Source organism: Electrophorus electricus, chromosome 5 (assembly GCF_013358815.1).
Source record: "Electrophorus electricus isolate fEleEle1 chromosome 5, fEleEle1.pri, whole genome shotgun sequence".
NCBI lineage: Eukaryota > Metazoa > Chordata > Actinopteri > Gymnotiformes > Gymnotidae > Electrophorus > Electrophorus electricus.
This window is the reverse complement of record NC_049539.1, coordinates 22,163,947-22,188,368: the sequence shown is the minus strand read 5'-3', so window position 1 is coordinate 22,188,368 and position 24,422 is coordinate 22,163,947. Positions and strand designations below refer to the sequence as shown.

The window sequence follows — 24,422 nt, the reverse complement described above, 5'->3', positions numbered from 1 at the left end:
AAAATGAACCCCTTCTAGAGGGGATATATCTAAATTCTAAGGCACATGCAGCTGTTCTAAAGATCAGTCAACTAGGCTGGAGGTGCTGAGTATGGAACCAAGGACCTCTGACATGCAAAGCATGCACTCTAGCACTGAGCTACACTCCCGCCACTCTCAAACTTTGAGGTAATAACGCTAAAAAGAATATCTGCAACTGTTTGTCAGCTAATCTGCAGGAGTCAAATGTGTAGCAGAAACGTTGTGTTGGGTGCCTGAGGACTGTTCAATTTCTCAATCAACATTTTGGTGTAGTCAACCAGGATCATGTCCATGTCACCTCAAAGAGAAACACCTGGGTTACCTCTGGCACATGGGGTGGTAAATAGTCTACCATAAATTACCTCAAATGGTGACAATTTGGTGGTGGCACTGGGCATCATTCTGATCTCACAACACTGCTGACCACCTTGTGCTCAGATTCAGAGGTTGTGTCATGACCCTTGACCTTTACGATAGCCAGCCGAGCTGGTAGTGTACATGCAGACAAAAGTGCAGAGACTAGTCCTGGATTAGATATGAGTTTACCGTCTGAGCTGCGGAACCTCCTGGAGTGCCAAATCTTACCCAAGTCATGAACAACCCCAAACGCATAACAGGAGTCAGTGTATATGGTGACAAACTGATCCTGGAATAGATGGCAGGCCCTGGTCAATGCCATTAGTTCAGCTGCTTGAGAAGACCTGTAAAGGAGAGAGTGAGCCTCCCAAGAGGTTAGGCAGAAATCAGACAGAATAACCACAGACAAATTCAAAGTCAGACGGTTTAAAACATGAGCCATCTACAAAAATGTGATAGTTGCCCTCCAGCAGCGTGCTAGAAAGTTCAGAACGCATGCTAGAGGACTCATGGATAACCTCCATGCAGTCATGGGGCACAGCAGAATGATTTAGCGATGTCAAAAATGATTGGAACAGACTAGCAGGTGAGCGCAGGGTCATGTGTGATTTAATGGTTAAGTTCCGAGTGGCACAGAGGATGGCCTCAAGGCCTGAACGTTGCTGTGCTGTCATGTGCTGTGTTTGAATGTTATTCAGAATAGTAATAACTTGATGTGAAGTGTGAAGAACCATTGGATGAGACAGTGCCAATTTCTCTACATCAGTGACCAGCAGGGCAGAGGCAGCCACGGCGCGTAAGCAGGCTGGCATGCCTTGAACGACCGAATCAAAAGGTTTGGAAAGGTAGGCCACAGGGCGATAACTGCCACCGTGCTCCTGGGCCAGGACGCCCATGGCTGTGGAGCCATTTTCATAAACGTAAAGGTGGAAGGTCAGATTATAGTTTGGTAGGCCAAGTGCTAGAGCAGAACACAAGGCCAATTTCAGAGTCTTGAATGAGTGATACATGGGTTGAGTCCAGACCAATGTATCAGTACAGTTTTTTTCCACAGCCGTTCCTGAGGACTTTATCATGAAACTCAACATGGGTTGTTTTGTGTTGGGCGGAGGGATGTCACGTATGATTCCCCACGCTCATTAGAGAAAGGTACTGTAAATATTTGAGATTAAATATTGTTCTTATAATTTTGTTTCTGGAGTTTAAGTTTAATGTTTATCTTGCCAGGAAAGTTTGTTTATTTTAACTAAGTAGGTAAAACAAAGTAGATCAAGAGAAAAACTAACTTACCTGTGATTATTTTTGTGGAGAAGCTTCCACGTTGTTTTGGAGTGAAAAGAAACTGTAGCCTGTGTTGAAGGGGACTTTTATGGGGAATTTTCCTTCCCAAAGAAAGGAAGTGATGTCACATAATTTCCTGTGGTGATGTTTCCTTATATATGTTTCTAAGGGAAAATTCACTAGAGTTGTGTTTTGAAGTTGATTGATGTTGGAGAATTTATGATTGCTGGATTTTTTCCCCTTGAACTTGTAAATACTTGTAAATACTGCATTTTCCTTTTTTTGAATATTTTTGTTTGTTTTTTATTGGATATGGCTTTTTGTTTGCACTGGACTACTGAGAGCCCATAAATACCTTTTCTTTTGTATCCACTAGGAGTGTATCCGTGTGTCTTTACTAGTGGACCATTGCAATGATATTTCCATATGTGCAGGATTAAAATACTCTACAAATAAATGCTCTTAAAATAGTCCATAAATAAATATTCTTAAATACTCCACAAATAAGTACTCTTTAAATACTGTACAAACAAATAATCTTAAAATACTCCACAAATAAATGAGTCCAGTCTATGTTTGAAGAAAGCAAGAGTTAGTTGGTCCCTGCATCTGGGAGACAGGTCAGAGAAGAGGGAATGGACAGGGCATGAAGCATTTAAGGCTAACACTTTATAATAACGATAGTTTATAGAGCATTTATATGCTTGTAATTCATAATGAACTAATCATGAACTAATGAGTTAGTGTTATTCATCATGAATTAATATATTAGTGATCATTTATAAGATGTATCTAAGCTCTCACTTCATAATTATCTGATCATGAACAGATCAGGAAGTCAGATGTTATGCTTAATTGGGTTTTTAAGCGTTATTCTTTATTAGATAATGAATTGTGCCATTGCATACATGCAGGAACAATGGAACTGCATTTAGTTAAAGTAAATGTTCAGAATGTTGTTAGGTTACTGTGTGTAGGGTTTGGAGTTGGGGCTCCAGGGGCTTTAGGTGGCAGGTCGTTTTTCCTAGAATAACAAGTGGACCAGTGGAGTGGAGCTTCAGGTGCAACCTGCTTAACCTCCATCCTTTAAGAGGCCTGGAAGACAAGCATCACGACTCCTTGTTGTAGCCCTGCAGGTGGTGAAGTTTCTCTGGTTGTCTGAACACCAGAGTCCCTCATTGTCTTCATACGCCGACTGAAGATGCACTTACCTGAACATTAGTTTTGCACTTATTAAATCTTATTAAAAAATAAAAAAGTTTTAATTGCATTTATGAAATATGCTATTGTGTTATGCACAACAAAGTCACTCTGGATAAGAGAGTCTGCTAAACACCTTAAATGTTAATGTAAATATGTATGTTACAATTTCAGAATTAATGGTGACCAATTCAGGAATTCAGAGGATATGCACCATTAGTTAATATATTATTAAAATGACAGCTTTATTAATCCTGGCTCCTAAGAGTCTTTGTGAATCTGTTAAAATAATTAAAAAGTGTAGTCATACAAATTATTTGTTAAACAGTAACAAACAGCAGCTGTAGTTTCTAAATTACTTGTCATATAGAAATTATCTGTAGCATTTTACAGCTGCTAAGGTGAAAACTATTCAATATACACGAATATCTATAAATGTCTGTAGGCCATTTATAAACGACACACTTTCAAATAAACTTATCATTTGAAGTTGTCTTTTAAGAAATGTATAAATTACTTGGTAATATTTTATAAAACACACATTAAAAAAAAGACTTGATGTCTTCAGACTAATGTGCTTGTTAATAAATATGCATAGTAGGAGTTCTCATTCATGGAGTTTTCCAAGATCATGAATGAATCGTCCTAGAGGACCATTATTGTGTTTTTTTGCTAGCCGTTCATACATTTCTATTACTGTCCAGTGATCCTTTACCAGCTCCTCTCTCCGGTTACCTCTAAGCCTCCAAACAGTTTCCTTGTATATTCTCCAGGCCCTCCTTATATTCTGCGTGTGAGCCCCTGTAGGAGCATCCATGTATGATATACTGTGGTTAACTGTGTAATGTCTGTAGCCAAGCTGAGACAGAGCCTGCCGGTAGACACGCCACTCACCACTGAGGATTGTGGATCGCCTCCTTACATGCTGAATGATAAGTGGCACTAGTTCCCTTCTGGACCTTCTCTGAACTAGGTGAAGAACTGGCTGTCTTTGTTTAGTGTGGACAGCATTTTCACCCAGCATCCCAGAGACCCACTGCCTCCTCTACAACGCCCGGCCATCCGCCCTCTTCCATACCGTGTAACATAAAAAGTAAAGCATTATTACATTAATTAAGAACTATTAACAAGATGAAAAAATTACAGATATGAAGCATGAAGACTTGTATGTCCATTATACATTATTAAGACTATACAAAATTCTATACCCACATAAAAGATGCACCTGCATTTCTTCTATGCCTGAAGTTACTCTCATCTATGACAGTGAACTGTCTGCATCCTCCTTTCCTTCTTCTGAGTTCTTCCATCGCCACCACACAAGCCTCTCTCACTTTCTTAGACAATTTTGACAAGAAACTTGAGAAAACCTGAAGGGACATAATGGTGCTAAATTGATTAAATAACTGAATAAATGGATTTAACACTTAGTAAGATATTGAATGTACTCAGTAAAATTGTAAAGTTTATTTGTTAATTAAGTTAATTTGGTCATGTGAACTGCTCTGGTTATTTTGCTTCTTTTAATCAAACAATTTACTTGATTTGAATAAAACCAATTAACCTGCTTGTTACACATGGATGTTTGCGGTTGCACCATTAAAGTATTTCCACACTGCAGAAAGTATCTAGATGTGCTGAACAAAAATCTGTTTGATTACAGGTCAAATGGCCACTCAGTCCACACTTGTTGTATAAAGTAAGACATATAAGCCTGCGTGTGTTAGCTGCTCCCACCTATACGTTGTAAATTAAAGTTACACTAAAACATCTAAGTAAGCTCGTTAGCCTACCATTCACATCAGTCCCAGCAGTTGCTGTTGTGTAGTTTCATTTTATGATGACAAAGATCGCGTTTAATCTCTTTGTAGTACTTTCTTATTTTGCAGCCACTTTATACATTTTAAATGTTTCCTTTTTTATTTTTTGCCCTCCATCAACTTCCTCAATTTCTTCGGCATTTTGGTCCAATTAAAACCGGATGTGTCCCCTTTACATTTGTTATACTGGAATTTATGGCATTCCAGATTCTCATCGAGTGTACAAGATTTTAAACTTAACAATGCAATGAGTAATACATCCAAATATTTTTATATATTGTGTATGCGTATATTCAGCAGACACATTCATATTTTCTGGACAAACAGCTCTTTGTGAATTTCATATAAACCATCAACAGTAAAGGTGGAGCGTTCGTGGACGTTGGAGTTCATTCAGGTCTGCGCCTCTAATGAGGAGACGCCGGTACAGGTGTGTTTGGAGTCGGATGACAGTGGAGATCAGCACAGCACCTGACGCTCGTCCTCACAGTACACAAAGAAGAAGAGAGTTCACAGTTCAGAGAGAAAACCAGGGCAAAAATCATCAAAAAACAAAACAAAACAGCCAAGACACTGGAGAGAAATACAGATGGAGAGGCTGGAACAGATCAATGCTGTACTGTACTGTAGCTACAGTGCAGCTAAACTAGCGTTAGCTAGAAATCAACATTAGCAGATGTGTTTTCAGTAGTTTTCTTGAATACTAGCATTAGTGGGTTATGCTTGAACAACGCCATGGTAGTTCACCGTCTTTATGACCTTTAGTACATTTTATTCAGTATGAGTGGAATCTGAACACATCCGCTTTGTTAGATTACTCTGAAAGAAAGCTGTCGTACGTTAGCCAACTAGCTAGGAAACTAGCGCGACTGGTAAAGGTGCCGAACACCAGCTGACTGTCTCCGGATTACAGTGGAGATCAGCACAGCCGGTTTCTCCTGTTGTCTGAAGTTTAGCCCTTCGATCCGTTTTCGGTAGGTTTTACGCTCTGGTTCTTTACCTGGCTTTTATTCCCCGTCTACGTACGTCAAGAATTGTAAAAGATTTAATGGGCGAAATTAGCAGGCACGACCGACCGAGCTAGCTCGCTAAATCGGTCGCTCGTCTCGGTCATTTATGTGTAAAATACAGAGTGTCTCACTGTCTGGCTAGATGACATTAACATGGATGATTAAACACACCCAGTTAGCTTGCATGCGCGTCCGAAGTGGTGCTTCACAACTCGAGATCAACCGTATTACACACACACACACACACACACACACACACACACACACACACACACACACACACACACATATATATATATATATATATATACATATACATACATATACACACACATACATACATAGCATATGTGCATCTCAAACACAAGAGTCCATATGAACACACTGTGGTGGAGAGTAACTATCATAATACATTTCACTCATACTGTGTACAACATCTGTATCACTCCAACACTTAGAAAACAGAATGAAAAACCTTTCAGTTTCCAAAGATTTCCACCTTTAATGTGTAGATTTGTACAGAGTTTAACACAGTGAGGTTATGATTCCACAGCATGTGAAACTTGTAGAACAGTATTTATGTATATTTATGTACAGAAATCAACTGCATCTCAGTCCTTTATTGGAGCATCATTTATTGTGTGTGAGTGTGAGAGAGAGTGTGTGTGAGAGAGTATGAGGTTTAGTGTGTGTGTGTGTGTGTGTGTGAGTGAGAGGTATAGAGTGTATGACAGATGTGTAGCATGTATGTGTGAAAGAAGTAAAGTGTGTGAGAGGTGTGTGTGTGTGTGTGTATGTGTGTGAGAGAAAGATACAAGTGTATTTTGTGGTATTTTGTGTGTGTGTGTATGTGTGTGTGTGTGTGAGTGAGAGAGAGAAAGGTGTGTGTGTGTGTTTGAGTGTTGTGTGCGCATACGTTTGTGGAAGAGACTTGTAGTGTGTGTGTATGTGTGAGAGAGATAGAGGTGTGGTGTGTGTGTGTGTGTGCATACGTTTGTGTAAGAGACTTGTAGTGTGTGTGTGTGTGTGTGTAAGAGAGAGAGGAAAGAAATAAAAAAATGAAAGACTGCAGTTTTTCATTTACCATCATCTGTGTGTGTGTGTGTGTGTGTATTTTATACTCAGCAGGCATGTGTGTATTATGATGTTCACCAGTTGTGTGTTTGCCTGCAGACTCAGGTGTTCCTCCAGGACACAGGAGGCTATTCTAGCTCACACACACACACTGAGGAGTCAGAACCCCAAACCCCAAACCCTGCATAGAGGGGCTCAGTGAATGTGGAGTGGAGTGTGTGTAAGTGTGTGAGTGTGTGAGAGGAGACGCTGTAGAAGGACAGAGTGCCGGCGGGCCAGTCCAGATACACTCCTACTCTGTTGGAGCTGGAGGGGGGGGCAGAGATGGCAGTTTTCTTATTATTGTGCCAGACAGAGTAACTGTTATCAGAGCAGTTCAGACTCCAGGACTTTACATTCCATCCAAACCAACAGTCACCACTGTGTCCTTTCCTCCTGATTCCTTTATATGTCACTGATATATCAGCCCCTCCCCCACTCCACTCAACCTCCCAGTAACAGAGTCCAGTCAGACTCTCTCTACACAGAACCTGATGACAGACATCAAATCTCTCTGGATGATCAGGATACGACTGCTGCTGCTCCTCCACACGCGTCACCTTTCTGTTCCCCTCAGACAGAGAGAGACGTGTGTGTGCTGTGTTTGGGTCCAGTGTGAGATCACACACATCTGCACACAAGAAGACACATTATAGGAGAGATCACAAATACTGTGTGTGTGTGTGTGTGTGTGTGTGTGTGTGTGTGTACATTACATTTACTTCTTACATTTTCTTAGTCCTGGTTTGATTCTGATCTCCCCTGCATGCTCCATCCTAAAGAAACACACACACACACACACACACACACACAGATAATAGTTCTCTCTCTCTCTCTCTCTCTCTCTCTCTGTCTCACACACAGATAATAGTTCTGTCTCTCCATCGCTCTCACACACAGATAATAGTTCTCTCTCTCTCTCTCTCTCTCTCTCTCTCTCATACACACACAGATAGTGGTTCTGTCTGTCTCTCTCTCTCTCTCACACACACAGATAATAGTTCTCTCTGTCTCACACACAGATAATAGTTTTGTCTCTCTCTGTCTCACACACACAGATAATAGTTCTGTCGCTCTCTCTCTTACACAGATAATAGTTCTGTCTATCTCTCTCTCTCTCTCTCCCTCTGTCTCACAGACAGAGATAATAGTTCTGTGTCTTTCTCTCTCACACACACAGTGGTTCTGTTTCTCTCTCTCTCTCCGTCTCTCACACAAATAATAGTTCTGTCTCTCTCTCTGTCTCACACACAGATAATAGTTCTGTCTCTCTCTTTGTCACACAGATAATAGTTCTGTCTGTCTGTCTCTCTCTCGCTCTCTCTCCGTCTCTCACAAAAATAATAGTTCTGTCTCTCTCTGTCTCACACACACAGATAATAGTTCTGTCTCTCTCTTTCTCACACACACATAACAGTTCTGTCTCTTTCTGTCACACAGATAATAGTTCTGTCTGTCTGTCTCTCTCTTTCTCTCTGTCTCTCACAGATAATAGTTCTGGCTCTCTCTCACACACAGATAGTGCTTCTGTCTCTTTCTCTCTTGGTCTCATAGAGATAATAGTTCTGTCTCTCTCTCTCACACACAGATAATAGTTCTCTCTCTCACATATAGTGGTTCTGTCTCTCTGTCTCACAGACAGATAATAGTTCTGTCGCTCTCTCTCTCTCACACACAGATAATAGTTCTCTCTCTCTCTCTCTCTCTCTTTCACATACACACAATAGTTCTGTCTCTCTCTCCCTCTGTCTCACAGACAGAGATAATAGTTCTGTGTCTTTCTCACACACACAGATAGTGGTTCTGTCTCTCTCTCTCTCTCTGTCTCACACACACAGATAATAGTTCTGTCTCTCTCTCACACATAATAGTTCTGTCTCTCTCTCACACACACAACAGTTCTGTCTCTCTCTGTCACACACAGATAATAGTTCTGTCTTTCTCTTTCTCTTTCACACACAGATAATAGTTCTCTCTCTCTCTCACACACATAGTGGTTCTGTCTCTCTGTCTCACACAGATAATAGTTCTGTCTCTCTCACACACACACAGATAATAGTTCTGTCTCTCTCTCTGTCTCACACACAGATAATAGTTCTGTCTCACACACAGATAATAGTTCTGTCTCTCTCTCTCTCTCACAGATAATAGTTCTGGCTCTCTCTCACACACACACACACACAGATAGTGCTTCTGTCTCTTTCTCGGTCTCATACAGATAATAGTTCTTTCTCTCTCTTTCTCTTTCACACAGATAATAGTTCTCTCTCTCTCACACACATAGTGGTTCTGTCTCACAGACAGATAATAGATCTTTCTCTCTGTCTCACAGACAGATAATCGTTCTCTCTCTCACACACATAGTGGTTCTGTCTCTCTCTCTGTCTCACAGACAGATAATCGTTCTCTCTCTGTCACACACACAGATAATAGTTCTGTCTCTCTCACACACACAGATAATAGTTTTGTCTCTCACACACACACAGATAATAGTTCTGTCTCTCTCTCTGTCTCACACACAGATAATAGTTCTGTCTTTCTCTCTCACACAGATAATAGTTGTGTCTCTCTCTCTCACACACAGATAATAGTTCTGTCTCTCTCTCTGTCTCACACACAGATAATAGTTCTGTCTGTCTGTCTCTCTCTCTCTCTCTCTCACAGATAATAGTTCTGTCTCTCTCTCTCTCACAGATAATAGTTCTGGCTCTCTCTCACACACACACACAGATAGTGCTTCTGTCTCTTTCTCTCTCGGTCTCATACAGATAATAGTTCTTTCTCTCTCTTTCTCTTTCACACAGATAATAGTTCTCTCTCTCTCACACACATAGTGGTTCTGTCTCACAGACAGATAATAGATCTTTCTCTCTGTCTCACAGACAGATAATCGTTCTCTCTCTCACACACATAGTGGTTCTGTCTCTCTCTCTGTCTCACACAGATAATCATTCTCTCTCTCTGTCTCACACACACAGATAATAGTTCTGTCTCTCTCACACACAGATAATAGTTTTGTCTCTCACACACACACAGATAATAGTTCTGTCACTCTCTCTGTCTCACACACAGATAATAGTTCTGTCTCTCTCTCTCACACAGATAATAGTTGTCTCTCTCTCTCTCACACACAGATAATAGTTCTGTCTCTCTCTCTGTCTCACACACAGATAATAGTTCTGTCTGTCTGTCTGTCTCTCTCTCTCTCTCTCACGGATAATAGTTCTGGCTCTCGCTCTCTCTCTCACACACACACACATATAGTGCTTCTGTCTCTTTCTCTCTCGGTCTCATACAGATAATAGTTCTTTCTCACACACAGATAATAGTTCTCTCTCTCTCACACACATAGTGGTTCTGTCTCTCTGTCTCACACAGATAATAGTTCTGTCTCTCTCACACACACACAGATAATAGTTCTGTCTCTCTCTCTGTCTCACACACAGATAATAGTTCTGTCTCACACACAGATAATAGTTCTGTCTCTCTCTCTCTCTCACAGATAATAGTTCTGGCTCTCTCTCACACACACACACACACAGATAGTGCTTCTGTCTCTTTCTCGGTCTCATACAGATAATAGTTCTTTCTCTCTCTTTCTCTTTCACACAGATAATAGTTCTCTCTCTCTCACACACATAGTGGTTCTGTCTCACAGACAGATAATAGATCTTTCTCTCTGTCTCACAGACAGATAATCGTTCTCTCTCTCACACACATAGTGGTTCTGTCTCTCTCTCTGTCTCACAGACAGATAATCGTTCTCTCTCTGTCACACACACAGATAATAGTTCTGTCTCTCTCACACACACAGATAATAGTTTTGTCTCTCACACACACACAGATAATAGTTCTGTCTCTCTCTCTGTCTCACACACAGATAATAGTTCTGTCTTTCTCTCTCACACAGATAATAGTTGTGTCTCTCTCTCTCACACACAGATAATAGTTCTGTCTCTCTCTCTGTCTCACACACAGATAATAGTTCTGTCTGTCTGTCTCTCTCTCTCTCTCTCTCACAGATAATAGTTCTGTCTCTTTCTCTCTCACAGATAATAGTTCTGGCTCTCTCTCACACACACACACAGATAGTGCTTCTGTCTCTTTCTCTCTCGGTCTCATACAGATAATAGTTCTTTCTCTCTCTTTCTCTTTCACACAGATAATAGTTCTCTCTCTCTCACACACATAGTGGTTCTGTCTCACAGACAGATAATAGATCTTTCTCTCTGTCTCACAGACAGATAATCGTTCTCTCTCTCACACACATAGTGGTTCTGTCTCTCTCTCTGTCTCACACAGATAATCATTCTCTCTCTCTGTCTCACACACACAGATAATAGTTCTGTCTCTCTCACACACAGATAATAGTTTTGTCTCTCACACACACACAGATAATAGTTCTGTCACTCTCTCTGTCTCACACACAGATAATAGTTCTGTCTCTCTCTCTCACACAGATAATAGTTGTCTCTCTCTCTCTCACACACAGATAATAGTTCTGTCTCTCTCTCTGTCTCACACACAGATAATAGTTCTGTCTGTCTGTCTGTCTCTCTCTCTCTCTCTCACGGATAATAGTTCTGGCTCTCGCTCTCTCTCTCACACACACACACATATAGTGCTTCTGTCTCTTTCTCTCTCGGTCTCATACAGATAATAGTTCTTTCTCACACACAGATAATAGTTCTCTCTCTCTCACACACATAGTGGTTCTGTCTCTCTCTCTGTCTCACAGACAGATAATAGATCTTTCTGTCTCACAGACAATCGTTCTCTCTCTCTGTCTCACACACACAGATAATAGTTTTGTCTCTCACACACACAATAGTTCTGTCTCTCTCTCTGTCTCACACACAGATAATAGTTCTGTCTCTCTGTCTCACACACAGATAATAGTTCTGTCTCTCTCTCTCTCTCTGTCTCACACAGATAATAGTTCTGTCTCTCTCACACAGATAATAGTTCTGTCTCTCTCTCTCTCACACACAGATAATAGTTCTGTCTCTCTCTCTGTCTCACACAGATAATAGTTCTGTCTGTCTGTCTCTCTCTCTCACACACAGATAATAGTTCTGTCTCTCTCTCTCTCTCTCTCTCTCTCTCTCTCTCACACACACACACAGGCATACATTTCTCTCTATCTGAAACAAAGATCTACAGAGCCTTTTCCTACAAATCTCCCACATTATGGAATAACCTTACTGTAAATGTTTGAGATTTTCAAGATTTAAGGCTGCAAACATATCTACTTATTATTAACTACTTCCCATCTTAGGTAAAGGTGTAGATCTGGGGGTTCATGGGCATTGAGAGTTCTCGTAAACTGGGATGTGATGATGCTGTCACTTCACCTCTCTTTTGTCTCTCTAGTTTGTTGGCTGAGAGCGGCGGAGTGTTGATCATGCCTGTGCTTCCTTTTAACTGTGCTGCCATAACTACATCTGCCAGAGTCCATCTTTGCACATCATAGTTCCCTAATTTACATACCCTCTACCTGGACATGTCTAATAATCTAGTCTCTCTGTCTGCTGAGGTTCACCAGCCCCTGATGTCGTGATGTTACTTTCTCAGCTGCCATGGCTCCTCCCACCAACCCCTAATGCCCCCTGCTGTAGCCCACCACACCTCCACCCCACACAGCTACTTCTCCACTGCCCTTCATGGACGATCTCATACAGGAAGAGCTTTGGTCATGTGCACACCGTCGGGACCAGACTAGGACTTCTAGAAAACCACACTAGACATGAATTGCTTATTGTTCCATTTTTCTTTATTTATTTTTCTCCATCTCACTACTTATTCTGCTCCTTATGGTCTATATTCTTACTACTGTAATGTCCATTATTGGCCAGAGGACCCCCCACCAGTTTACAGAGCGTCAGAACCAGTGCACTGAGGACACTGTCAGCACTGACATCCACACGGGTCTCACACATCTGGAGGACATGGACAGTTATGTTCCAGTACTGTTACAGCTCAGCATTCAACAGTCACCCCAACCAAACTGACAAACACTCCTCACCATTGGACTCACACCCTCCTTCTGTAAATGGGGGCTGAACTTTCTAACAGACAGAATCAGTCAGTCAGAACTGGCAGTGTACATCCAGCACAAGGACTGAGAACACTGGGACCCCCAGGACTGTGTGGCCGCCCAGTATAACACCAGCATCATCAAACTGGTTTGACTGATCACTGGATGAGACAGCATACAGGAGGGAGTTGACAGACATGGTGACATGGTGTCATGACAACAATCTCTCCATGAATGCAGACAAGACCAAGAAGATGATTATTGACCCAAGGAGGAAGGAGAAGCAGCAGCAGACACCACTACAGACAGGAGAGATGGAGGTGGAGAGGGTGAACTCCTTCAACCTCCTGGAGTTCACATCAGTGAGGACCTCACCTGGTCCTACAACACACATCGCATCAGTGAGGACCTCACCTGCACCTACAACACACAGCACATTAGTGAAGACCTCACCTGGTCCTACAACACACACCACATCAGTGAGGACCTCACCTGGACCTACAACACACACACCCCACATCAGTGAGGACCTCACCTGGACCTACAACACACACAACATCAGTGAGGACCTCACCTGGACCCACAACACATACACCACATCAGTGAGGACCTCACCTGGACCCACAACACACACACACATCACATCAGTGAGGACCTCACCTGATCTTACAACACACACACACACACACACACACACACACACACACACACACACACACCACATCAGTGAGGACCTCACCTAGACCTACAACACACACCCCACATCAGTGAGGACCTCACCTGGACCTACAACAAACACCACATCATAAAGAAATCCCAACAGTATCTGCTGTGTCCTCTGTTTATGTACGATACACAGCATGATCTGCAGGTTAACACTCTCCTGACATCAGAACTCTGAAAATGTTCAGCTCTTGTTCACAGTTTTATTGACATCAGGAGGAAACGTGAAACTGAATCACATGAAAGACAATCAGCAACACACCGGCCACAACACGTACCAATATACACAACAAACAATGCACCAAACTTCACAGAGAATAAATTATCCACCAAATAATGATCTGTGATTACAAATAACAATACAATAAACTACACACAACGACGATGTTTTCAAAAGGTATGAGATGTATGCAGACGCAACTGCATTAGCACGGATATAATAACTATAATAACTAGAACTCTTGGAGTTGTTCTCTCTCACTCTACGATCGCTACACACATGAACTGACTCACTGCTACTGACACCCTGTGGTTCTTAAATTAATTACAACTAACCTCAAAAAATGGAACAAAGTTTATAAACTCCTGACAGAACAGCATCTGTACTTCCTGAGGAGGCTGAGGAAATGTAGCATGTCAACTAAAACTCAGCAGTTCCTACAGGAGAATGATGGAGAGTGAACTCACCAGCCACCACAGTATGATTTGGGAACTGCACTACTCAGGAATGGAAGACTCAGTTTTCATTATTTTCTCATTCTCACTCTTTCAGAAACACACACACACACACACACATATACATGTAAGCACACACAAACAAACCCACATACACATGCACACACTAACGTTCCATACCTGAGAGTGTCCAGTCTGCAGTTGGGATCCTCCAGTCTAGCAGAGAGCAGCTTCACTCCTGACTCTTCTGGGTGGTTGTACGTCAGGTCCAGTTCTTTCAGGTGGGAGGGGTTTGACCTCAGAGCTGAAGCCAGAGAAGAACAGCCTTCCCCTGTGACCAAACAACCAGACAGTCTGCAGAAAGGAGAGAAACAGGTATAGAGACAGAGAGTGAGATGCATTTTCAGACCAGCCTGCGTGGGGCAGCTAGAGAGGCTGGTAACTGTAGTTGGAGGTTCCTCCACTCTCATCTCCAAGATGGCGTCCTCCATGGCGGATGGCTTTTTTCACTCTTCTCCAGATAGCTGCTGTCTGTTTATTTTAGCTCTTATTTTTATTCAGCCCTTCAGAACTCTAGTGCACTATTAACCTACATCAGAAGAACCCTAAAGCTGGACTTACACTGTGTGATTTCAGTGGTCTTATAAGACTGTTACATGTCAGACTGTATGAGATGATGCCAGTAAAATCTTGGCAGAATTCTACATCTGGCTCTGATACCAGGAGTAATAACACTGTCACATTTCTGGACCTGTGAATCAGAGAAAGCTGTTTAATAACATTTTTAATATAGAGACAGGACCAATGATAATGCAGAGATAAAGTCAAAGAATCCAAAGCGATGCATACTTATATATGTGTGTTGGGGGGGTTGTTTATGCCATTAAAACAGGTATAAACAACAGTCCTTTGATCTAGGAGTCTTTTCTTTAGCAAGAAGATGATTCCTGCTCTATTAGTAGAGAAATTGAATTCTAGCACAAAGATGTAGCCAAATTATTATTCCCAGTGAATTTCACTAGAAAGCTCATCTTATTTTTAGATACAAGAAGAATATTTATTGACTATAACAAATCTCTCCTGAGTAACTCCAGTTTACAGTGTGAACTCTTCAGTCCAGCAGAGAGCTCCTCCACTCCTGAATTGTTCAGGTCATTGTTACTAAGGTCCAGTTCCCTCAGGAGGGAGTTTGGCAGTTGCAAATCTGATGCCAGATTTTCACAAGTGTTTTCCCCAAGACTACAGGTAGCTAGACTGCAAGTAGACACAACAGACATTACAATATATCCTACAGTAGATACAACAGATATCACAATATACCATATAGTAGATACAACAGACATTACAATATACTCTACAGTAGATACAACAGACATTACAATATAGTCTACAGTAGATACAACAAATATTACAACATACTCTACAGTAGATACAACAGATGTTACAACATACTCCATAGTATATAGTATAGTGGAATTGTTTTGCATTATGGGAAATTTCTGAGATATAGATATCCAAAATTAGCATATTGTAAATGAGTACATGAATTCACTTAATGGTAGTATGACTTTAATATGGGATTATTAAACTTCCGTGTGCTGTCCAGACAGCAGAGTCCCTTGCAGTCTTCAAACGCTGACTGAAGACCCATCTGTTTGTGGAATATTTAAATGACCACTGATCCTGCTCCTATGTTGACTAACTGAAACTCTAGTACTTATTGCAGGGTGTTGTTTACTACTCTGATGTTGACTGCTCCTATGTTGACCAACTCTAATACTTATTGTTTATTACTCTGATGTTGACTGCTCCTGTGTTGACTAACTGTAGTACTTATTGTTTATTGCACTGATTGTCTGTTATAGAGCTTTTATGTATTTTGCACTTCTAGGCATTAGCACTGATCCCTGTATTTCAACAGTATTCTAGTTCATTGGTATCTTGCACTCTAACCTACTTTACTGGCTAGGATCTGTTCTATGAGAAAATGACAAAGCACCTTTGTAAGTCACTCTGGACCAGAGCGTTTGCCAAATGGCGTAAACTTAAATGTACACTTATGTGGTCATGGAACTGTCTTGGCTTCATGGGACATTTCAGAGAAATAAATATCCAAAATCAACCTGAATGAAATGAGTACATGAATTCACCTAAATGTATGATTTTAATAGGGGTTTATGAAAAAATACAGTGAAATTTGTCTAAACTTACTGTGCTGATAGCCAGGGTACACTACTCATATGTGGTAAGTGGACATGTTCTGGCATTATGAGAAATAACTGAGAAACAAATATCCATATTCAGCCTTTTCCGAAATGAATACAAATTCGCCTGAAAGGTAGTACGAATTTAATATGGCTTTTTGAAAAAATAGTAGTGAAATCTGTCCAAACTTACTCTGCTAATAGCCAAGGGCTCATAATCTAATGTGGTAGTATAACTTTCTTGGCATTATGGGAAATTCCTGAGAAATACATATCCAAATTCAGTTTAAACAAAATTAGTGCATTATTTCGCCTAAAGGTAGTTTGACTTTAATATGGATTTATGAAGACATTGTACAGTGAAATGTGTCCAAACTTACTCTGCTAATAGTCAAGGGCTCCTACTCACATGTGGTAGTGGAACTGTTTTTACATTATGTTAAAATTCAGAAAAATATGTAATCATACTTTCTCTGAATTAAATGGGAATGAAAACATCATTACAAATAGAAAGACTTCAATATAGATTTATTAAAAACTGGTGCAGTAGAATCTTTTCAAACTTGATCTGGTGATATCCAAGGGCCACCACTTAATTGGCAGTGGAATATTTCAGCCCCGGAGTTCCCCTGCCCTGCACATTTGCCACATTTCACTAGTGATAACCCCTGTTTCAGCTGGCAGTCAAGCTCTAGAATAAACTTCTGAGAAGCATGATGTAGAAAAAGCAGTTTCCACAATGCTTATTAAGCTGTGTAAATATATTACCAATTGTGTTTAATCTAATCATGCAATTAAACTAGTTCAATCAAGTAAACTGTATTTTGTAATTTTACAAAGGAGCGTTAGATTGCGGTGAGCAGCGAAATACCGTAAAATCGCGAATACAGGCGCATATAATTTTAAAAGCGCGAATGACTTGACCGTGGTTGTAGCCTAGTGAACACCTGTAACCTAGTAACCACGTTTAAATGTGTTTAAACTGATGTAGGGGACCTGACTGATTAATACACAGCTGTACTTCATGAACACCAGATGTTATAAATCACATCCCCGTCAAATCTCTCGTCACACCCTCACCATCCTCCCTCCTGCTCTCAACTACGTGAAGATCCAACCGCATTTCTCCAAAAGACTTTAGCTTGATTGTTGCAACGACAAGACTTCCAATCTTGTGTATTGACGGTTTGTTCAAATTGTTGAGACTGTTAGCTGATTAGATATCTGTGCTGAACAGTAAACACACCAAACAAATCAACAGTTAGATTTTCTTTGCTAACATTACCTAGTTAGCTGTTAGCCATGAATGACGATCAGAGATTGAGTGAAAAACTCATACAGGCTTTGTCTGTCTGTCTTATTCCATCTACTTTTACTTTTTGTCTGTCCCTTTCAGGTATTTTCCTTTTCTCTTGGAAATCACCATAGCAGCAAATATCCTCCAATTCCAGTTTGTGAGATTTTCTGTCATTTTCATGATCCACTACAGTTCCTTTCACCTCAGTAAGTTAAAACAGCTCCCCTGATGCTATTGGCCACTGTAATGACGTCATTCAATAGTCTGCTGGCACGGCCCGTCCTACCACATATGTGATTGGATAAAATTACTGTCACTCATATTTCTGTTACTGCTGGATACAAGTGCTTCTTGGATATTCATGTTATTACTACCTTTATTTTTTTCAAATGGTAAAATTTTAAGAATTTGTGGTGTTTTTATTGTACGTTTTGACATTTTTAATACGTCAACATAGACACAAGGGCAACAATCACAAGGTTATTACTGTATTTCTAGACCAAACTGTTTTCTGCTGTTTCGTGTGCTCCCAGTTTTAGTTGAGAAAATATTAGGAACATTATCTTCACTACATATAATGGTGTTATACTGTTTCTGACCATTCTGGTGCCCTACACACACCCTGCTGCTACCACACTACAGTTACAGTGAAACTACAAACACTCCATAACTGCAGCCTGATAAGATTTAATAGACAGACTGAATACAGGGATGCTAATAGAACACAGATTTGTACCTTCAGTTTCCAGAGTTGGCTCTGTCCTAGTACAATTCCCCCAGGTCATTGTGCCACTGTTGGGTAGTGTAGTCTATTGTGTGTCTGTGTGTATCAACATAAAATATCGTGGGTGTAGATTACTGTACATTCACTGAGTGGATTTGAGCTTGTTAAATCTACTACTGTATTTTCTTTTCTCTCCTCTGGTTTATGTTTAATGAACACAAGTTTGGGGTGGAGTAAGTGTTGGGTTTGGGTTTTATTGTGGCTTATAGTCCCCATAGAGTCAGATGGCATGTCTGTAGATCTCTATCACTTTTTAGTAATAGTGGTTTGTGCTCAGAATAAAGTGTCTGTTGTGGTCTCTCCCCCTACACTGGCACATAACAGAGATGTATAAAGGTTGGCATCTCTCTCTAATCATCTGCAGCTGAATTAACCAGCAGCTGAAGATGGCTGCCTCCAACACTCCTTTACCATTTATCAAACACCTTTACTGATGATTTTCTTCATAATTTGTGAAAGATGGCCATGTTACTATAATGTGTGGGATGTAGCCTGGACACATATTAATGTGTAACATATTAAAACTGTTGCATGACCATTGTATTAGAGTGTTGCTAAGAACAATGCATTAAATAAAAGATTTTTACACATTTTTCCTTGTTTTGTTTTTTAACAGAACAGTGCCTTGAATCTGCCACTATTTGTATTTTATATAATTTCCCTGCAAAACACCTTCCCTCTTGTTTCTGAACTTCTGAGCCCTCCAGACATCTTGTGGTTTTAAGTATTTTCTGTGGTCAGTGTTTGTTCTCCTGTATGGAGGAAGCACAAAGACAAGGAGCACAACAAGGGGTCTAGTGAGGAGCACATTCTATCAGTGAGGGTCCAGTGAGGAGCACATTCTATCAGTGGTGGTCACAGACAGATAATAGTTCTCTCTCTCTCTCTCTCTCTCTCTCTCTCTCTCTCTCTCTCTCTCTCTCTCTCTCTCTCACACACGCACACACACACGTTTCAATTGAGGTGAAGCATTATAAACAGTAAATGAAACATACTTGTCTCAATCTGTATTATAAATAAGATTTCAAACAGTAGTTATATTTGTCCTGAACTAAACAGTGTGAGCTCTGGTTTACTGGCTGGCAAATAATTTTAGCACCAAATGTCCAGTTGAGGCCTGCAGAACATATTTATTGGAGGGACAGATGGGACCAGTGAACATCTTGTGGTGACACATTAAAATGGCCTTACAGCACAGAGGAATTTCAGGGTACACAAGTTAATATAGTGGTAAAACCACGATTATAGTGTATAATAAACTACATACTGTTTAATTCCTTATCAGATTATGACATTCAGGTCATGAGGTCAGTCAGGGAATCATTAATTAACCCATAAGATTACAATTTGAATGAATCATCACCAATAAATCAAGGGTGTGAGTTACATAAACATAAATATTATTACCTGAGAAAGGTTTCATTTCTGTCCAGCAATTAATATTTTGTCATTTATAAGCATCTTCCATTCTTTGATTCATCCCCTCGAAAAAGGTTGCATTTCAAGATTCCAAAAATTCTACTTGTGGTTATAATTCTATGTGTGGTTATATTTCTACATGTAGTTATATTGCTACATTTGGTTATAATTCTACAAGTGATTATAATTCTACATGTGGTTATATTTCTATGTGTACCTGAATTATGTAGTATCAAATGGTGAATTATGGGTGCAGAAATATCTGATCTAAAGTTCTGATGTAATTACAAAACACCACATATGCTATGCACCACACACACACACACACACACACACACACACACACACACACACACACACACACACACACACACACACAATATCGCTACTTCACACAACTAATTTATTCACTAAAATCAACCATTTACATTAACACACAAAAAAACAACAACTAAACAAGTCAGCAGAGCTGTGGGGCTACAGTGAGAGTGAACACAGCTGACACTACAGCAGACCTGTGGGGCTACAGTGAGAGTGGACACAGCTGACACTACAGCAGACCTGTGGGGCTACAGTGAGAGTGGACACAGCTGACACTACAGCAGAGCTGTGGGGCTACAGTGAGAGTGGACACAGCTGACACTACAGCAGACCTGTGGGGCTACAGTGAGAGTGGACACAGCTGACACTACAGCAGACCTGTGGAGCTACAGTGAGTGTGGACACAGCTGACACTACAGCAAACCTGTGGGGCTACAGTGAGAGTGGACATAGCCGACATTACAGCAGACCTGCGGGGCTACAGTGAGAGTGGACACAGCTGACACTACAGCAGACCTGTGGGGCTACAGTGAGAGTGAACACAGCTGACACTACAGCAGACCTGTGGGGCTACAGTGAGAGTGGACACAGCTGACACTACAGCAGACCTGTGGAGCTACAGTGAGAGTGGACACAGCTGACACTACAGCAGACCTGTGGGGCTACAGTGAGAGTGGATACAGCTGACACTACAGCAGACCTGTGGAGCTACAGTGAGAGTGGACACAGCTGACACTACAGCAGACCTGTGGGGCTACAGTGAGAGTGGATACAGCTGACACTACAGCAGAGCTGTGGGGCTACAGTGAGAGTGGACACAGCTGACACTACAGCAGACCTGTGGGGCTACAGTGAGAGTGGACACAGCTGGCTCCTCTGTCTCTGTCTGCTGTGTCCACTCTCTTCCATGTCCTCCTCCTGGATACTTTCACCATCAAGTTCTTCTGTCTTTTCTCTCTCCTGCTGTCTTCTTACTAAAGAAGGTTGCCATGGCAATAGCATTACTCTTTCTCTTCATCCTGGTTATTTTCTGTCTTTCTATACTAACTGTAAACGAACAAGCAGGAGTTTTTTATATTCTAGCCAGTTCCTTAGATTTAAGGAAGCTAACATTAGCCTCATTAGCTTTGTTAAAAGACATCAGGCACCCAGCATGCCACACACACACACACACACACACACACACACACACACACACACACACACACACACACACACACTTCACTCCTTCTCTGCTCCTAATCTCCTGATTACTGATTACTGTGTCTTGTGTGTCTTTCTTTCTCTCTTGTAATTAAGTCCACAGGTTCACTCGTCCAGTGCTGAACATTGTTCCTCACTACTCACTGACAGAGTTTACTGTCAGCTGTCAGCTCAGTTTCTCTCTCTGCTGACTCAACGTCTTCTACCATCACTGTTTTTATTTTTGTTTGATGTCTTTGGCTTGATGAAAAAATTAGCAGCCAACATTCACTCCTAAGTCAAGCTAATATGATGTTAGCGTGAGGTATCTAGGAGTAGTAACCAACAAATATACTGTAACTTGGCAAGCTTAAGGTTACTAATATTAGCCAGCTACATGTTTCATAAAAACACCTGTGGAGAGAGATCACAGATTTATCTTAAGGAATAACCAATAAACTTTTCAGTTCTATTGAATTAATATTAACTTGTTGCGTTCTTTCCTCCAGCATGGCTGTCAGTTCAGCTCATCTCAACATGTGTTGAACACACCGTGTAGATCATAATGAGAACAGGGTCTCCCACCCAAAAACACAAGGGAATCATGTGTGCTTGTAAAAGTGTCCTGTAATGTGTCCAAAACCTCAATGGTTCAGCTCTAAAATTTTTAATTAAGATTTTAAGGGCTTTTATTTGCAGAGAGATTAGAATGACTGATGTTTACAGTGTTTCCATACATAAACTAGTTAAAATCACTCAGTGAAAATCTTACATTAGAACACTTCATTTTAAAACACTGTTGTTGGAGTTTCAGAATATATTCATCCTGTAAGACATTTTGCAAAATTTCTGCTCTCAGGTGACCAAAAATGCAGCTTGTGGACAAAATGCCAAAGCGCCTAGTTGAAGCAGCATTGTAATAAATACACCTGTACATGTGGACAAGGACTCATCTGTGTCTTCTCTTTACAATGTTATATTTCAATTCTAGACTTGAATATCTGCCCATGCATCACAAATGTAACTCTTTGTCTCCACAGTGTGGTCATTTAAAGAAATGCAGCGAAGTTTCAACAGAAAACTATATTTAGAAATATTTGAAGAAGAGAACTTTATAATATAAAAGTGTAAATTTCCTTGCATTGCTTTACCTGGCAATGTTTGTTTAATACTGTACTATAAGGGAGTTGACACTGACCTTTTTAAAATGCCTCTTTATTTACATTCAAAAATAGTCACAGAAACTCACCTGAGAATCTCCAGTTTACAGTGTGAACTCTTCAGTCCAGCACAGAGCTGCTCCACTCCTGAATTCTGCAGGTAATTATTATTCATCTCCAGCTCTCTCAGTGAGTTTTCTGTTTGTAGAACTGATGTGAGGGATTTGCAAGACTCTTCTGTGAGACCACAGCCAGATAGTCTGTAAATGAGTAAATACAGTAAATAATGTAGTTCAGTGAGAGGATGATGAATTAAAAGAGCTGAACTGCTAATAAAAATTTTAAGAAGAGCTTGAAAGGTCTGGAACACACTGATACATTTTCAGCCTTTTAATTTTACAAACACAGCAACATTTCAACACTACTGTGTCTTCATCAAAGACAAAATAGACAAAGACATGACAAATAACATTCATTAGCAACCTAAGACAGGTGAACAAATAATGGATGGTTGGTTCATAAGTCAGTGAATGGCAGTTACCATAATCAGAGTCCAAATATCAAAATATCCCATCCCTAACACCATAACAGGAAACAGAACAACACAGATCTCATTCAATGTTACACAAATACAAATACACTAATGTACAAACAGAAAATATTGTTGGAAGACACGCAGAGTAGTGATTATGGAGGAATAGTCACTGTAGTATTTATTATGGAGAAATAAACACTGCAGTAGTGACTATGGAGGAATGAACACCGCAGTAGTGATTTTGGAGGGATAAACACCACAGTATTGATTTTAGAGGAATAACCACTGTAGTATTTATTATGGAGGAATAAATACTGCAATAGTGATTATGGGAGGAATGAACATTGCAGTAGTGATTATGGAGGAATAATCACTGTAGTATTTATCATGAAGAAATAAACACTGCAGTAGTGACTATGGAGTAATGAACACTGTAGTATGATTATGGAGGAATGAACATTGCAGTAGTGAATATTAGTGTATGAACACTGCAGTACTAATGATGGTGGGATGAACACTGCAGTAGTGATTATGGAGGAATGGACAGAATGCAGAGAGCAGAATCTTTTACTAGTGTTCACATTCCTGTGCTCACACTGAGTCACTGATCATGAAACATTCTCCTCTGCCTTTGCTTTTCCCAGTGAGGTCCTGAGTTCTGTCTGTGTGGTGCACCGAGAATCCTGGAGGCTCAATACCTGAGTCAGGGACCCCATCAGTCAGTCAGGTGTGTGTGAGGCAGACCCCATCAGTCAGTCAGGTGTGTGTGAGACAGACCCCAGTCAGTCAGTCAGGTGTGTGTGAGGCAGTCCCATCAGTCAGTTAAGTGTGTGTGAGGCAACTATCTCATGTCTGCTGTTGACATGAAATGTGTCCCTGGAGTTTGTCCTTCATGGACTGTATGTGTGCAGTAAAATACTGGGGAGAGGAGGACAGTTCACATGTTTCAGTTTGATCAGAACTGACTCACTTCTCCTGCACTGCTTGTGTGAGGACTCAAGCACATCTGACTTTTTGTACAAAAGAACTGATACAGTCAGTTTCACAACTGTGCTTACATGCATTTGAGTAGAGCCAAATATTAATACTTTCTGAAATTCAAGAAAAAACTTTCAACTGTTCACTCAAATTATGCTGATGATATGATTTGTAAAGAAAAGCATTGTATTAAACCTGAGAGAAATACAAAACAATCATTTTCACTAGTGTTCTGAGATATTGGTCCCACTATATGTGAGCAACAGTAGTAGCCTGCTACAGTTTTAGGTGAGTGGCATGTTACA

At 40.6% G+C, this 24,422-nt stretch overlaps 1 protein-coding gene across 1 annotated transcript in view; it reads right to left on the bottom strand.

The window, feature by feature from the left end:
- Positions 1 to 6,891: 6,891 nt before the first annotated feature.
- LOC118241460 (NLR family CARD domain-containing protein 3-like) overlaps positions 6,892 to 24,422 on the bottom strand; it is a 31,922-nt gene continuing 14,391 nt past the window's right edge. The window contains exons 7-10 of the mRNA XM_035526486.1: positions 22,694 to 22,864; positions 14,418 to 14,591; positions 7,532 to 7,578; positions 6,892 to 7,433 (exon numbers count right to left, since the gene is read on the bottom strand). Of these exons, the coding sequence (XP_035382379.1) occupies positions 6,892 to 7,433; positions 7,532 to 7,578; positions 14,418 to 14,591; positions 22,694 to 22,864 (934 nt within the window). The remainder of the gene's footprint in view (positions 7,434 to 7,531; positions 7,579 to 14,417; positions 14,592 to 22,693; positions 22,865 to 24,422) is intronic.